Source organism: Rhamphochromis longiceps, linkage group LG3 (assembly GCF_057381845.1).
Source record: "Rhamphochromis longiceps isolate RC_006_pf linkage group LG3, R_longiceps_female_GT1.1, whole genome shotgun sequence".
In the NCBI taxonomy this organism is placed as follows: Eukaryota; Metazoa; Chordata; class Actinopteri; order Cichliformes; family Cichlidae; genus Rhamphochromis; species Rhamphochromis longiceps.
In genome coordinates this window covers 18,624,990-18,642,074 of record NC_140559.1, presented here as the reverse complement: position 1 = coordinate 18,642,074, position 17,085 = coordinate 18,624,990, and the positions used below count along the sequence as shown (strand labels likewise).

General features: G+C 41.7%; 1 protein-coding gene across 2 annotated transcripts in view; it reads left to right on the top strand.

Moving 5' to 3' along the window:
* Nucleotides 1-9,147, top strand: part of LOC146673271 (uncharacterized) — a 17,361-nt gene extending 8,214 nt beyond the window's left edge. For both annotated transcript variants that reach the window (XM_085401819.1, XM_085401820.1), the window contains 2 exons: nt 4,391-4,500; nt 5,172-9,147. In XM_085401819.1, the coding sequence (XP_085257945.1) occupies nt 4,483-4,500; nt 5,172-6,170 (1,017 nt within the window). In that variant the 5' untranslated portion in view covers nt 4,391-4,482 and the 3' untranslated portion in view covers nt 6,171-9,147. The remainder of the gene's footprint in view (nt 1-4,390; nt 4,501-5,171) is intronic.
* The last annotated feature ends 7,938 nt before the right edge of the window (nt 9,148-17,085 follow it).

Genomic DNA, 17,085 nt, shown 5'->3' with positions numbered 1-17,085 from the left:
ACGAACATCCAAGAATACATTGGGAAGATGGCCCCAACTGACCGAGTGCTCAGTGAATACCTCAGGCAGCAGAAACCCAAGAAAGAGGGGGGAGACGAGGAACCATCATGGAAGGACAGGCCCCTGCACGGTATGTACCACCGGCAGATAGAGGAGGTGGCTGATATCCAGAAATCCTACCAGTGGCTGGACAAAGCTGGACTGAAAGACAGCACAGAGGCACTAATCATGGCAGCACAGGAACAAGCTCTGAGCACAAGATCCATAGAGGCTGGGGTCTATCACACCAGGCAAGACCCCAGGTGCAGGCTGTGTAAAGATGCCCCAGAGACAATCCAGCACATAACAGCAGGGTGCAAGATGCTAGCAGGCAAGGCATACATGGAACGCCATAACCAAGTGGCCGGCATAGTGTACAGGAACATCTGTGCCGAGTATAACCTGGAAGTCCCGAGGTCAAAATGGGAGATGCCCCCAAGGGTGGTGGAGAATGACCGAGCTAAGATTCTGTGGGACTTCCAGATACAGACGGACAAAATGGTGGTGGCTAACCAACCGGACATAGTGGTGGTAGACAAACGGAAGAAGACGGCCGTAGTGATCGATGTAGCGGTTCCGAATGACAGCAATATCAGGAAGAAGGAACACGAGAAGCTGGAGAAATACCAAGGGCTCAGAGAAGAGCTCGAGAGGATGTGGAGGGTGAAGGTAACGGTGGTCCCCGTGGTAATCGGAGCACTAGGTGCGGTGACTCCCAAGCTAGGCGAGTGGCTCCAGCAGATCCCGGGAACAACATCGGAGATCTCTGTCCAGAAGAGCGCAGTCCTGGGAACAGCTAAGATACTGCGCAGGACCCTCAAGCTCCCAGGCCTCTGGTAGAGGACCCGAGCTTGAAGGATAAACCGCCCGCAGGGGCGTGCTGGGTGTTTTTTTTTTTTTTTTATGTGTGTATATGTGTATATATATATATATTAGGGGTGCAACGATACACAAAATTCACGGTTCGGTTCGGTTCGATACTTTGGTGTCACGGTTCGATATTTTTTCGATACAAAAAAATGTTCATGCATTTTTAATTTGTCATTTATTAAAATTATAAATATATATTTTAACTCAAAAGTACAGTTTTTAAATTTAACCCTAACCCTTGTGCGTGTTTTTTATTTTGACAGCGAATGCGCACCTGTGGACCACTTATGTGCAGCCCTGGTTATTTAGCTCATCATATTGCAGCCACAGAAATTCTTTTGTCCATATAAACCATAAAGCTGCACTTTCTTTTTGCCTTATAGTCTGATTTGTCATAACTTCTCCGTTTTGTGGTAAGCTTTTCTTTGGCTGTCACTTCTTCACCCTGACCTGTCTTATTTGGCTCAGCAGAACTGAAATGCTTTTACACACTCACTCACATAAGCTCAGCGATTCTCTGCGCGATCAACCTCTCACATGTTTAAGCTTGCTGCGGGAGATTTCACTTGTCATGTTTGCATAGTAAGCTAACGATTAATAAGACGATGTCAGAGGAATTGGTGCACAAATTATCATCACTCACAGATCAGTGCTGTGGCTCTCTATACACAGTTCGCACGATTGCAAAGTGAAAGCAAAAAAACAAGCGCAAATTCAAACGCGACTTCAATATGTCACATATTGACAGTGGCTCACCGATGCCAATGACATAATTACCCAGCTACATTTCTGAAAGAATGCAAAAGCATTGACATATATTTTTCCTACAATAACCCGACGGGCAGGGAAGAGATAGATTTTGGTAGGCCGACTGAAAAAATCGCTAGCTCCGGGACGTCGGGCTAGCGATATTGCAAGCCCTGTATCTGATTGAGGAATCACTCATCTTTGGAAAAGAGAGTTTATTACAGAGAAATGGCTCTTTCCAAAATAAAAGCTATACTATCCGCTTCTTCTGGGCTATATTCTCAGCCGCATATTAAACATATAAGGAGAATCATGTGCTAACAGCTGTCTAAATGACTCGGCTAAAGTTAGTAGCATGCTTGCTTTTTTTTGTCTGCTTCCACTTGTCTTTGCACTAGGATGATGTCGGCGTAAATGTGCAGTCATATTCGTTGTGTTCCCACTAGTGCTTTCAGGTTAATCTCGATGAAATGACCTTAACGCCACAATACGGCAAATCTCCGTTAACGAGCTACCGCCGATCGCTCCGTGCATGGGGCTAGACGGCCAACACGTTAACGAGCTAACTGCGCTAACACACTAGTTCCCACCCATGTAATTGAGCATTGCATGGCACATCCAACATACTGTTTTACTTTAGTCCATGACTCGCTTACCTTCAGGGTCATACGTCACATGAAAACCAAAATAATTCCAAATGCCAGATCTGAATGAGGGTGGGGGAGGTCCATGTTGCGAGGAGAGCTTAACTTTCTGTCTCGCTAACTTGCCCTGCGCTCTTCCTTCTGATGATGCTGTCTGTGTTGAGCGCTCAGTGGATCTGCGCTGGACAGTGCAGCCTAGGCGGAGTATTCGAACGCAGATTCACTGAGCGCTCAACACAGACAGCATCGTCAGAAGGAAAGTTGATAAAATTGTAATAATACAATTTTATCAACAATAATATTGTTCGATACATATGCGTACTGAACCGAAAGCACTGTATCGAACGGTTCAATATCGATACGAATATCGTTGCACCCCTAATATATATATATATATATACAGTGGGGCAAAAAAGTATTTAGTCAGCCACCGATTGTGCAAGTTCCCCCACCTAAAATGATGACAGAGGTCAGTAATTTGCACCAGAGGTACACTTCAACTGTGAGAGACAAAATGTGAAAAAAAAATCCATGAATTCACATGGTAGGATTTGTAAAGAATTTATTCGTAAATCAGGGTGGAAAATAAGTATTTGGTCAATAACAAAAATACAACTCAATTCTTTGTAACATAACCTTTGTTGGCAATAACAGAGGTCAAACGTTTACTATAGGTCTTTACCAGGTTTGCACACACAGTAGCTGGTATTTTGGCCCATTCCTCCATGCAGATCTTCTCGAGAGCAGTGATGTTTTGGGGCTGTCGCCGAGCAACACGGACTTTCAACTCCCGCCACAGATTTTCTATGGGGTTGAGGTCTGGAGACTGGCTAGGCCACTCCAGGACTTTCAAATGCTTCTTACGGAGCCACTCCTTTGTTGCCCGGGCGGTGTGTTTTGGATCATTGTCATGTTGGAAGACCCAGCCTCGTTTCATCTTCAAAGTTCTCACTGATGGAAGGAGGTTTTGGCTCAAAATCTCACGATACATGGCCCCATTCATTCTGTCCTTAACACGGATCAGTCGTCCTGTCCCCTTGGCAGAAAAACAGCCCCATAGCATGATGTTTCCACCCCCATGCTTCACAGTAGGTATGGTGTTCTTGGGATGCAACTCAGCATTCTTCGTCCTCCAAACACGACGAGTTGAGTTTATACCAAAAAGTTCTACTTTGGTTTCATCTGACCACATGACATTCTCCCAATCCTCTGCTTTATCATCCATGCGCTCTCTGGCAAACTTCAGACGGGCCTGGACATGCACTGGCTTCAGCAGCGGAACACGTCTGGCACTGCGGGATTTGATTCCCTGCCGTTGTAGTGTGTTACTGATGGTGACCTTTGTTACTTTGGTCCCAGCTCTCTGCAGGTCATTCACCAGGTCCCCCCGTGTGGTTCTGGGATCTTTGCTCACCGTTCTCATGATCATTTTGACCCCACGGGATGAGATCTTGCGTGGAGCCCCAGATCGTGGGAGATTATCAGTGGTCTTGTATGTCTTCCATTTTCTGATGATTGCTCCCACAGTTGATTTCTTCACACCAAGCTGCTTGCCTATTGTAGATTCACTCTTCCCAGTCTGGTGCAGGTCTACAATACTTTTCCTGGTGTCCTTCAAAAGCTCTTTGGTCTTGGCCATGGCGGAGTTTGGAGTCTGACTGTTTGAGGCTGTGGACAGGTGTCTTTTATACAGATGATGAGTTCAAACAGGTGCCATTCATACAGGTAACGAGTGGGGGACAGAAAAGCGTCTTACAGAAGACGTTACAGGTCTGTGAGAGCCAGAGATTTTCCTTGTTTGAGGTGACCAAATACTTATTTTCCACCCTGATTTACGAATAGATTCTTTACAAATCCTACCATGTGGATTCATGGATTTTTTTTTTCACATTCTGTCTCTCACAGTTGAAGTGTACCTCTGGTGCAAATTACTGACCTCTGTCATCATTTTAGGTGGGGGAACTTGCACAATCGGTGGCTGACTAAATACTTTTTTGCCCCACTGTATTTGTGTACATGACAGCATTGCTGTCCAGCATTGTGTTTATCAAAACTCTTTTTACAAATCCTGCTGCGTGTGTGTCCCCCAGGTGATTAACAGGAGGAGAAGAGTCTGGTGGTGCAACGGAGGAACAATTTCATCCATTTGGACTCAGCTCAGCCACTACAGAGGAAACAATCAATGACTTCAACACAAAAGGTGAGAAAAATATCACAGTTACAATTAGGGATGCACCGGTACTGGTATCGGGGCCGATACTGTAAAATGTGTGTGTACTCATACTCGTAAAAGTTAAGCGATACCATGAACCGATAATAATGTAGCCCGGATGGGAATTTGGGAGTAGATACTCATAATTCCCATGGACTTAAACGCCACGGTAACATAAGGTGTTCACAGTTGATGTTATGTGATGTAACTGTACCCAGAATGTAATTTGCCCTGTAATATGTCACAAGGTAAATACAGGTAATTAGAGCAATCAAACTGTTATGTTAATCATAAAGTATTATTTTATGGTATGTAACTCTGAATGGAGTTTAAATATTGTTCAGAGCTCTAATTTCTTGTAACAGAAGTTACAAGAAAATACAAAGATCATATTTTATAAGCATACATTGAAACAACAATATCATCAGTTGAACTTGAAATTTCTTATGCGTGAAAGATTTTCTCTGATGATCAATGTCATTTTCATTACAACTCTCATTGTAGCATATCATTGTAATGTGATACTGCCACCAGAAGGTGGTGGAAACACACCAACAATGTGTTTGTTGACATGTTTGATTCAACCAATGGAGGGAGTTTCAGTTTGTTCCACGACTGCATTTCACTCATTGCCTCTGTTTGTATCTCTGTCACTGCAGGACCAACATGGAGCGAAAAGTCAGCGCTCTCAGGAGGCTGACAAACCACACAGAAGAAAAGGAGAGAAAACCTACAGCTGTGATGAGTGTGGAAAGTCTTTTACCCGGGCTGGAGATTTAAAAAGACACCAACTCATCCACAGTGAAGTTAAAGCGTACAGCTGTGACTTGTGTGGAAAGTCTTTTACCCGGGCTGGACACTTAAAAACTCACCAACTCATCCACAGTGGATTTAAACCATACAGCTGTGACTTGTGTGGAAAGTCTTTTACCGGGGGTGGAAACTTAAAAAGACACCAAGTCATCCACAGTGGAGTTAAACCTTACAGCTGTGACTTCTGTGGAAAGTCTTTTACCCAGGCTGGAGACTTAAAAAGACACCAAGTCATCCACAGTGGAGTTAAACCTTACAGCTGTGAGTTGTGTGGAAAGTCTTTTACCCTGGCTGGACACTTGAAAAAACACCAACTCATCCACAGTGGAGTTAAACCTTACAGCTGTGACTTCTGTGGAAAGTCTTTTACCCAGGCTGTAAGCTTAAAAAGACACCAACTCATCCACAGTGGAGTTAAACCGTACAGCTGTGAGTTGTGTGGAAAGTCTTTTACCGGGGGTGGAAACTTAAAAAGACACCAACTCATCCACAGTGGATTTAAACCTTACAGCTGTGAGTTGTGTGGAAAGTCTTTTACCCAGGCTGTAAACTTAAAAACACACCAACTCATCCACAGTGGAGTTAAAGCGTACAGCTGTGACTTGTGTGGAAAGTCTTTTACCGACGGTGGAAACTTAAAAAGACACCAACTCATCCACAGTGGATTTAAACCTTACAACTGTGAGTTGTGTGGAAAGTATTTTACCCAGGCTGGAAGCTTAAAAAAACACCAACTCATCCACAGTGGATTTAAAGCACACAACTGTGAGTTGTGTGGTAAGGCTTTTGCTCTAAATAGCGACTTACAGAGGCATCTAGTTACCCACTCTGGAATTAAGGCGTAGAGGTGCGACTTTTGTGGAAAAAGTTTCAGTGACAAACAGTACCGAAATATTCACCTACGGATTCACACTGGAATTGATGTTTCCTGCTGTGACCAGTGTGGGAAACTGTTTACAACAGATGCACAGTTACAACAACACACTGAGGAGAGACCTTATAAATGACCTGTGTGAGAAGACTTTTAAAGCTCCAAATCAGCTGAAAAAGCACCAACAGATCCACACCAGAAAGTAACTCTAGAAGTGCAGTTACTGTGAGGATGTATTGATTTTTTATCTTGTAATTTTAACCTGATTGTTTGGAAAAAGTCTGATCAGTAAACTTATGGAGTTGTACTGAATGAACTGTTTGGAAAAATGAAGAAGTAACCTGAGTTTTATAGTGTAAACAGTAAAATTTAATTGGACGTTGGCAGAGATGCTTTTTATTTCAGGCGACGTTCAGGATAAAAACGTTGAAGGAATTCCCTGACATACAATGTCTTTGTTTAGAAGTGGAGAGAAGCACACTGATCCATTTCTCAACCCTGTCGTCACTGTGGTGGTGGGAAAGCGTTTCTCTTTAACTTTTGTGGAAAAACTTCCAATCACGAACGGGACCTAAAACCACATCAACGTAGCCACACTGGAGACAAAATGAACTACTGCAAAGAATGTGGGAGGGGCTTCCACACACCAAGTACATTAAAAATATGTCTGTGAAGGTTCTCAGTCATCCAGGTCATCGTAGTCAAAGGAGCTTGCAAAGAAAAGCGTCTGGACTTCTTTAAGTTGCTTGAAGACGTTTCACCTCTCATCCGAGAAGCTTCTTCAGTTCTAAGGTCAAATGGTGGAGAGTCCCAGATAAAAACCTAGTGGGAGTGACCCCCACAGAGGGACAAAAGGATCCCCTGATGATCCTCTAATCACCTGAGCCAAGGTGTGAAATTGGGTGTGGGACCCAATCAGCCAGAGTTTCGGGTGTGTTCATTGTGAAACCTGGCCCCACCTTGTCATGCGAATTCCTGAGGTCAGATGGCCCAGGATGTGAGTGGGCGTTAAGGCGTCTGGGAAGGGATCTCAAAACTGGATTATAGATGGCAGAGAGTTGGTGTCGTAAACCCCCGCCTCTGTTCAAAGATGGTCGCTCACAGTGGACGTAGATGGCTTCTTTCACTCCTCTTTCAAACCATCTGTCCTCTCTGTCCAAAATGTGAACATTGGCATCCTTGAAAGAGTGTCCTTTATCCTTAAGATGCAGATGGACTGCTGAGTCTTGTCCTGTGTAACAATGAACACACCCGAAACTCTGGCTGATTGGGTCCCACACCCAATTTCACACCTTGGCTCAGGTGATTAGAGGATCATCAGGGGATCCTTTTGTCCCTCTGTGGGGGTCACTCCCACTAGGTTTTTATCTGGGACTCTCCACCATTTGACCTTAGAACTGAAGAAGCTTCTCAGATGAGAGGTGAAACGTCTTCAAGCAACTTAAAGAAGTTCAGACGCTTTTCTTTGCAAGCTCCTTTGACTACATTAAAAATACATGACCTCTTCCACAGTGTGGTCAAAAAGCACATCTGTGACCAGTGTGGGTCATCCTTCACCACTGCAGGAGGGACACCATACAAGTGCAGACACTGTGACAAAAGCTTCTCACAATCAGGTCATCGTAACAAACATGAACGTACACACATGGAAGTGAACTTCAGCTGTGACCAGTGTGACAAGAGCTTCAGGAATCTCAGTTCATACTCCGAACACAAACGATCCCACGCTGTAAATAAACTGTTTCACTGTTACCTATGTGCAAAAACATTCACTTCATTATCTGCTCTGTGCAAACATCAGCCTGATCATGCAGGACTGAAATCACTGGATCACAATGAATCTGAAGAGAGAGAAAGATCCTCTTCTGGTTTCAGGCTCAGACTTAAAAACCTTGAGATCAGGCTCCACAGAGTTCAGATGGAATCTCCTGTAAAGAGTGTCAGCTGATGCCACACTTGGATCTGATGAGGTAGCTCTGATTTCTGGAGCTGCAGTGAATAATCCTGAATGTTACATTTAGGAAGCTGCATGTATAGATATGTATATCAAGTTTATTATTTTTCCTTTGAGGGATTTTAATTCTCTAAAATGTTTTCCTTGTTATATTTTGATCTTTGTTCCCTTAGGACACAGTAGTGTTTAGTAGTTGTACTTGTTACTGTATTATTAAAGTTATAGGAATGTCTTTTTTACCAAACTAATAATGTATCAGAATTGCAGATATTGATATATATTTCAATTTCTTTCATTTGAACTTTCTTAGTGTTTCCAAAATTAACTTTTTTTTAATGTATTCATTTAATGTGTTACCTCTGTTAAATTTCAATTCTTCATTCATATTTCATCTTTTGCTGTTGTAAAATCTTCTCTTAAATCCTTTTCTCCCAAAACTACAAATATTTTCACAGCAGTTGCTCTTAAAACCTCCAAAAATGAACTAAATCTCTCCACCAGCTTTGAAACAACACCTGCTGTGACTTTATGTCCAGAAAAAAAGAAACTCAAGCTGAACTGGTTTTGGGCTGTACTTCCATGTAATGCCAGTTTGTACCAGAAGATGGAGCAGTGAGTCAGTGTAACCTTTATTCAATTAGGCAAAGAACACAATCTTATTCACAGTGGCAGCAAAGAAATGTTGAAAGTTAAAAACAGCAGCACACATCAGAACCATTTTAAAGATCACAGGTGACTACTTTTACTTAATTCAAATTCTGTTAAACCTCTTTTTTGCTCCTCCTTTCACTTTAGTGTATTTAGTCCTTGAAGTCCACATGTTGTTTTTTTAATGAATTTTGATCCACATGTTCTGCAGCTGTTTTCTTGTTGATTTGAAGTTTGTATTATGAAATCCTGATAATGTTAAAGTGTTAGTTATATTTGATGAAGTCTGTGTAGAGTTTATCTTATTAAACAGTTTGGTGTGAAAAATAAAGAAATGGTCTCAGAACAAGTAGTTTGACCCATTATTTCCGATTCAAACTAATTTAACTGTTTTCAGTGGTACATGTGGAGGTTTATCACAGGAGGCGACTTGGCTGTTCTCCACTCACACTGAAGAAGGATCCTGCAGCTAATTAAAAACTCTAAAATGATCTTGAAGGAAAATTTGTTTGATTTTTCTTAAAAACATGCTGTTGGCGGTTTGCAGTTGCAATGCAGGATCGTGCTGCTGCTCGTCTACAGGACTCTCATGGAGCACCACTTTGAAACTTTGTAACTCTCTCTGCAAAATACAATATATAAAGACCAATGCTGGGCAATTAATTATATAGTTACTTCTTCAAAAAAGTTACTGAGTATTGCAAACAACAAAGATTTTGCAGCTGTTTATCTAAAAATGCTGCTAAGGGATTTTTTTTTAAACAAACATTATAAAATATTTACAGAACAATCAGGTGTTCTGCATCAAATCTGATGCCACACAAATTATTTGTGCCTCTCCAAAAAATAATTTCTGTCCACTATGAGATAAAGGAGAACATCAAAAGCCTGATACCTGCAGGCCTGACAACAGGAGATGTATCACTCCTGTAACATTTAGCAGCCGCCTCATTGTTCTGACACACACAACAAAACTATTGACTACACTACACACTAACTATACAAGATTTGCGCTAAACGTTGCAAATCTCTCACATCTCAAAACACTGCCGTCACTCCTAAATTTTCCTCTTCTTAACAACTTCCGTTTCTTAACAACCAAATGCCATGTTTTGATTGGTCGGCATGGTACATTTTTTGACCAATGGGAAAGGGTGGGGTGTTTTGGTTTTGTCTTTGCTCACAGGCGGAGAGTGCTTTATAACGTTTTCTTTATAAAATGCCGTTTTTACCATTTCTTCCCCCAGTAAATATAAACAACAATATTCTGGAAGAAAACCAAACACTGGATTTTTTTTTAATCACAACTCTGTTTTTTATGTGGCCTATCAACACAATTTGAAAACTGGTATAAAGTCCACTCTTTTTACGTCACTTGTTCCATCTGTCCTGCTCACATCTCCAATGGTTGTACACGTTGTCATTAACGTGGCTTCACTCTACATTAGCCACGCCACTTTGCTAGCTAAAACACCGGTGTCGGCACATAAGGACGCTGTCATAGCCTGTCAACGACGTTGATTAGCTGCGCATATACGAATTTGAATCACGTGATTGGCTGGACTATGGGATGAGGTGCCATTGTTCTAATCCCATACTGGAGCAGCCAGTCACTTACTGACTAACACTGCAAAACAGAATTGTTAACGTATTTACTTTCATTTCAATTCCGGTTAGAATTTTATTTTATGTGCAACACGGATTTTTTCTGCACAGAGACCGTGCCAGCAGTGCGCAATTGAGCACACGTGCAGTTTAGAGGGAACATTGGTGATGATTATCAGAAAGTGAACAAGGTCTCATGGTTTGATGCTTGTCCAATGCCTGAGTTGACCTGGACTGGTTAAGCACTGCTTGTCTTATTTTATGATGCTGGATTTAACCAACGCTTACTGGCAGATTCCCTTGTCTGCAGAGTCCAAAGACAAAAACGGCCTTCTCCACTCTGTATGGTTCGTACCAATTCGTCACACTTCCGCTGAGTTTGCATCTTTTGCTGTGAAGTACAGCCAGACTTTTGACCGCTTCGCCTTGGGCATTTTTAATCTGTAGCTCTGATCTAAAAGAATGTACGTACCTGGGCCCGCCTACTATCCTCGGAAACGTAAAATGATTGGCTAGAATCTAAAGTGTATCACAGCTCAGGAAAAAAAGCACCGAAATGTGCGCTGCTTTTCGGTCTGGTTACTACCGTTTATGTCAGAACCGGTGCCATGCCGGTATCCATCCCTAGTCACATATTTACTGTTTTGCTGTTTTTAATGGAGACCAGGGGTTCCATTATCTGGTTGGTATTGTTAATGATTAATTGTTGGATTGGGAATTTAAAATAGTGTAATAAAGAAAAAACACTTTAGTTCTTATGGAGTCTTTTATTGGGTTTATGTGACATACAACTAAAATGACAGCTTGTAAAGGTGAAGAGACAGTGGGACTGGCCATCCTACCTGTGTCACAGAAGAGCCAAGGTTAAAGCTGTTTACAGTTAATCATTTGTGAGTAACCTAAATAAGGTACTCACCTGTCCTGGTTGCTTCTTGCAGGATGTGGAGCATAAGAGTGAAAGCAGCTTAATCACCTGTTTAAGGGCTGTTGGAGCAGACCAGTGTGTCAGGTTAGGGAGTATGGATAAAGAGGGTTTTAATTTATATAGTAATGGGTGAAGCTTATGTTATTGGTTTGTTTATAGTACGTGTTGGAAATATGTATATGTTTGTGATGTGCTTTAATGTTATTGCATGTTTGTGTGTGTGGAGGGTTATGTTTTCATTTTGATTAGTTAACCCCCATACTTGGGCTATTCCGGAAGAGTATAAAAGTGGTAAATGGCCTGCATTTGTATAGCGCTTTTCTAGTCCATAGGACCCCAAAGTGCTTTACACTACAGTCAGTCATTCACCCATTCACACACACAGGCAATGGCAAGCTACATTGTAGCCACAGCTGCCCTGGGGCGCACTGACAGAGGCGAGGCTGCCGGACACTGGCGCCACCGGGCCCTCTGACCACCACCAGTAGGCAAACATGGGGTTAGTATCTTACCCAAGGATATTTGGCATGCAGCCAGGAGGCAGCCTGGGATCGAACCACCGACCTTCTGATTCTGAAGTGGCTGACCTGCTCTGCCACCTGAGCTACAGCCACCCCAAAAGGAAGCCATTTTGTTTAGTTATAGTTAGTGTTCTTGTGCTCCTATCATGTTCCTTCATTAATAAAGTGCCAATCCATGGATGTCTTTTACTCCAGTCTTGCGTCATATTATTGGACAGAACCTATGACCGCCGGCCAAAACTGACAGTAAGACACTGTAGAAGACAATGTGATGTGTTTATTGATATGAGTAAGGAAAGTAACTGTTATGAAAGAAGATGTTAATTAGAGAAAATGAACCAGTAAAGAGAGTATATTTCACTGAGGATATAAGTAAATGTAATTGATGTGAATGAGGAACCTGCTGAATTATATATTGAAAGCTCATGGTAGTGTTTATATAGCATTTGGTTGTGTGAAATAAATCAGACTCAGACACAATCTGGAGGAATACAGAGACACATGGTGTCTTCCTTACTTACTAAAAATGACATCTGGGACCAGGACGGGAGCTGATGCGAGCTGAAAGTTGGAGCCGAGACTGATCCATGGTTGCTAAGACGGTGGGTCCAGCGGGCCTGGGTCAGCAAGAGGTCGACGCAGAGAAGGCTTCCCTGATGCAGAGATAGTTCGTGGAGCGCTCAGGATATTAAGGCCTGGAACATTTAAAGATATGTTAATCAATAAAGACGATTTGACTGCACTTGAACTGAAGGGGTTTCTCCATGCCCACCTGAGAGAGAAAAATAGTACAGAACTCTTTCAAGAATTAATGTGTGCCAGAAAAGATGAAAGTGAGACACCACATCCAAAACATCCAAAACACACCGCCCGGGCAACAAAGGAGTGGCTCCGTAAGAAGCATTTGAAAGTCCTGGAGTGGCCTAGCCAGTCTCCAGACCTCAACCCCATAGAAAATCTGTGGCGGGAGTTGAAAGTCCGTGTTGCTCGGCGACAGCCCCAAAACATCACTGCTCTCGAGAAGATCTGCATGGAGGAATGGGCCAAAATACCAGCTACTGTGTGTGCAAACCTGGTAAAGACCTATAGTAAACGTTTGACCTCTGTTATTGCCAACAAAGGTTATGTTACAAAGTATTGAGTTGTATTTTTGTTATTGACCAAATACTTATTTTCCACCCTGATTTACGAATAAATTCTTTACAAATCCTACCATGTGAATTCATGGATTTTTTTTTCACATTCTGTCTCTCACAGTTGAAGTGTACCTCTGGTGCAAATTACTGACCTCTGTCATCATTTTAGGTGGGGGAACTTGCACAATCGGTGGCTGACTAAATACTTTTTTGCCCCACTGTATGCAAAATGCTGCACACAAACATCCCAATACTTAATTTTTATGAGGAGCCATTGATTACCATTGATTACTTAGAATGTGTTATAGGTCACCTAGAGGGCATTTATGTAGAGTTAAGGAATAAGGTCTAAAACGGTTTGGTTATGAAAACAATGTCTGTGCGTGATGTCTGTTTATGGCTCAAGGCCTTGACTGAATTCTTTGCTGTGCTTCACACAGCCCTGATGAGGAACAGTGGCACAGAGTGAAATTGATGAATTAAAAGGGTAAGTTTTAGGTCGGAGTACGGCATTTTCTGTGATTGAGATTTAATTCAAGGAGGAACAAAAGGTGTTACGGCACCTGAGGTTCTCATTCCCACACAATATTGTCCCGGCAGGAAGCAAAACGTTCCTGTGAATTTCTGGTTGATTTTTTTTGGTTTGGCTTAGCGCTAGCTTGATTTTATCAGTGAGCTTTGGCTTGTGTTCTTTCTCGTAAGCGAGAGAGCGATAGTTTTATGCTTGGACATGTCTGCAACGGGCCCTAGTTTGTGTTATTGTTATTAGTGTTTTGTTGGTTACGTCTGTTTTCGTTTTTGTTACAGTGCACTGAGGAAAAAACATCTGAGAGGTGTGATCCACCGGTGGTGATATTTCATGATTTAACAATCAGCTCTTTAAACCAGTCCTGAAAGATTGAGATTTAAAGCGCTATAAAATATTATTACTGTATACAGTTGCAAAGTGTGCTTCTCCATGATTGTAATTGCCTTGGGAGAAATTCACTTATAGGGGACACTGATCACATGAGAAGTCCTGAGTCTAAAAGGATTGCAGCGAGTCAATCCGGTCCAAAAAAAAACAACAACAAGGAATTGTTTTCCTTTTAAAATGATGACGTCATCTTGCTGGGGATGGATTCTCGAATAGGTCACGCGGGAGACTCCATTATCAGCAACATCTGGTATGAATGTGTGTGAATGAATGCATGTGATTGGACTGTGATGGACGGACTAAAAGTTTTGACTGACTTGATACTGAGACAAAGACTGCACCAACTTTAGGATTAGTAAATGCCAGCAAACAATTCACCTAGAGAAGGGTGGATGCTTTGTTTTGTTTTGTTTTGTTTTTGCAGGAGCAGGACGATAAGAGAGACTGAAGAGGAGAATTTCTGATGCTTTTTTGAGATATGATGTCACTAACCTTTTCTTTTAAGTTTCTAGCTCCTGTGAATTGACACATGGGAGTGTGTCAAAAAAGGGGGAAGTGGAAGTTGAGTTTGAACATCTAACAATGGTGATATGAAAATTTCTATGAGTTTATTTTTGTGTTTAATAATTTAGCTATGGTAAAACTTAAGCTTATAATGTGTTAGACTTAGAGATGGTTCATTAATTTTTGATTTCTTTTACACACACATAGATTATGATTAGAATAAGTCCTGAACATAATATTTTAAACCAAATTTGAATCATTAGAAGAACAATGGATAACAATATTAGATTATCAAGGCTAGGGAGAGAGGTGTTTTGGTTTTCTGTCTCTTGCAGAGGAAGGAACAGACACCAGACGGGGACCCGGAGATGTGAGGACCCTTCACAGCAGGGACAGATGTAGGGACTGCCAAGACAGCAACTGGGGTCAAGTGTCATGACGGTTGGGCTCCTTGAGAAGATGGATCCCATAAACACAGCAATAACCATGAAGGGGTTGGCGAAAACCAGGAACACCAGACCTACAAGGTTCGAGAGGCTCTTGGCGAAAAAGGGGGACACGGCGGTGACCCCAAAACACACAGATCTTTGTTTGAAATCGGGGCAGAATAATCCCCAGAACTGTGCAACGACTAAAGGGTGGTCTAACCCCGGTCGAAGAAAGAAGCTGAGAATCACCCAACTGGAAGACACTGGTAGCTGCAGCAATAAAAATAAAGGTTAAAAGCTCTTTAGACAGAGGTTCTAGTCTAAGTACATTTGAAAGGTATAAGGTGGCATCAAAATGGGAGTGGAAAACTGGAGCACCAAAATAAAGCTGTGGGAGAATTGGGGAGTGATGGGAGTGTCATCTGTAACTGTTATGGTTGTAAATCTAACTTTTCTCGCATCTGAACTGCGTGAACACAGAGGTCATCCCACATATGGTTCACCCGTTAAAGGGGGACAGAGGGCCTCAGGACCAAGAAGAACTGGACCTTGCAACACTAGAGTGTATGTTGTAAGTGATCTCTTTGAAGAAAAGAGATCAAAGGGGGAATTGTGATATTATTCTGTTATCATATGTTACCTTATATATGTAATCAAAGTAGTTGAAGTATGATACTGCTGTAGATCATATTATACCCTTTATTATAGAGTGTGTGATCAGTATGTAGTTTAGTTTGCATTACCGGTATACTTCTGACTTAAAAGAGTGTGAAAATCATTAGATCTATTGGATTGACCTGTATTACTCGACACTGTTGAATGTGTTACACTGTTTCTTGACATTTCATACTGCTGAATCATGAAGAGAATGTTGTGTGCAGAGGACCTTGTGCAGATAATAGAAGAAACAGACCACATTCCATACCCCCACCTTTCAGAAGAGAAAGACAGGGAGCCGAGGTCATAACTTAGGCGCCGTAAGAGAGAAAGAATGTAATGTTTAGGCTCTTACGACTAGGTGGGGGCCACTAGAGGGTATAAAAAGCTGAGTAACCCGTCACCATTTTGAGACTTGCTGTGACCCTCTGCAGGCAGGTCTCCCCATCATGATGGTTCTAATGCTCATAAGTATTGAATTGTATGGAAATAAATGATTGTTGATTGAGCATTTATACACCGAGTATTGTCCTTCCTTCAGCCCAAAGATTCAAAGAATTGGGAGATTTCAACAGAGACAAGGATCTGGAATTAATTGCAGGTACATTGGGAAAAGTGATAGAAAAGATCAAAAATGGATCAGGAAATTGAATTTCTAAAATGTTAATATTTATCAGAGCAAAATCAAAAAATTCATCTAAGTGCTGCTCATATCTACCTGTAGCTGGAGGAGAGGTGACATTCACTGGCCCTGAAACAGTGTCCTGTTTTGAGTCAGGTATCTCTGCTGCACCATCCACTGTGTTAAATAAACTATGGCCTGCTGCAAGTCATATGAAAAGAACAACAATTATTACAAAACAAATGTCCCCTGACAAACAAAAAAGTGTTGATGAGGAGGATTTTTTTTGTCTAGGCTTTAAACCACATGTCTGTTCTTCTGAGCACTAATATACACACAAGAAATAGGCTTTTATGAAAACACTAAATCAAACACTGCTAACAGTGGGAATAAAGGAATTATTTTACTGCATTAATAATATAACTTTATCATTAAATTGCATTAAACTGTTTATCACAGCTACTGGCATCAGATTAACATTTTTATTGCATGTGCAGCCATAATCATTGTATACACACATTTGCATATTGTGCTTAGTGATGGGCAGATGAAGCTTCATGAAGCACTGAAGCGTTTCATCCAATTGGTTCATCCCAGCGCAAAGCTTCTTAAAGCTTCATTTGCTCTAGTAGGACACCTACTGGACATAAAAATATTAGTTGGCATGAATTTGAAGAGTGTGGCCTTTTGCACACAGCCTGTAAATGTCAACAACAAAAGGAGTGTGTAAAACATCTATATTGTAGTGATGGCAGTATACTGTGTATATTTATAGTGGCAGTATGGAAAATGATTATTTGGAAATGCTTAAAATGGAAATGATCATTTACTGTGAGGTGAGGTGTGGTTGGGGTGTGGACAGTAGTTGTGCTTTTGTAACGTTGAGGTATGGACAGCTACACACTGAGGCTTTGAGCCTCAGTCCTGCCTGTTCACATTTTATTCTGTAAAAACTAAATTTTCACTGCTTTTA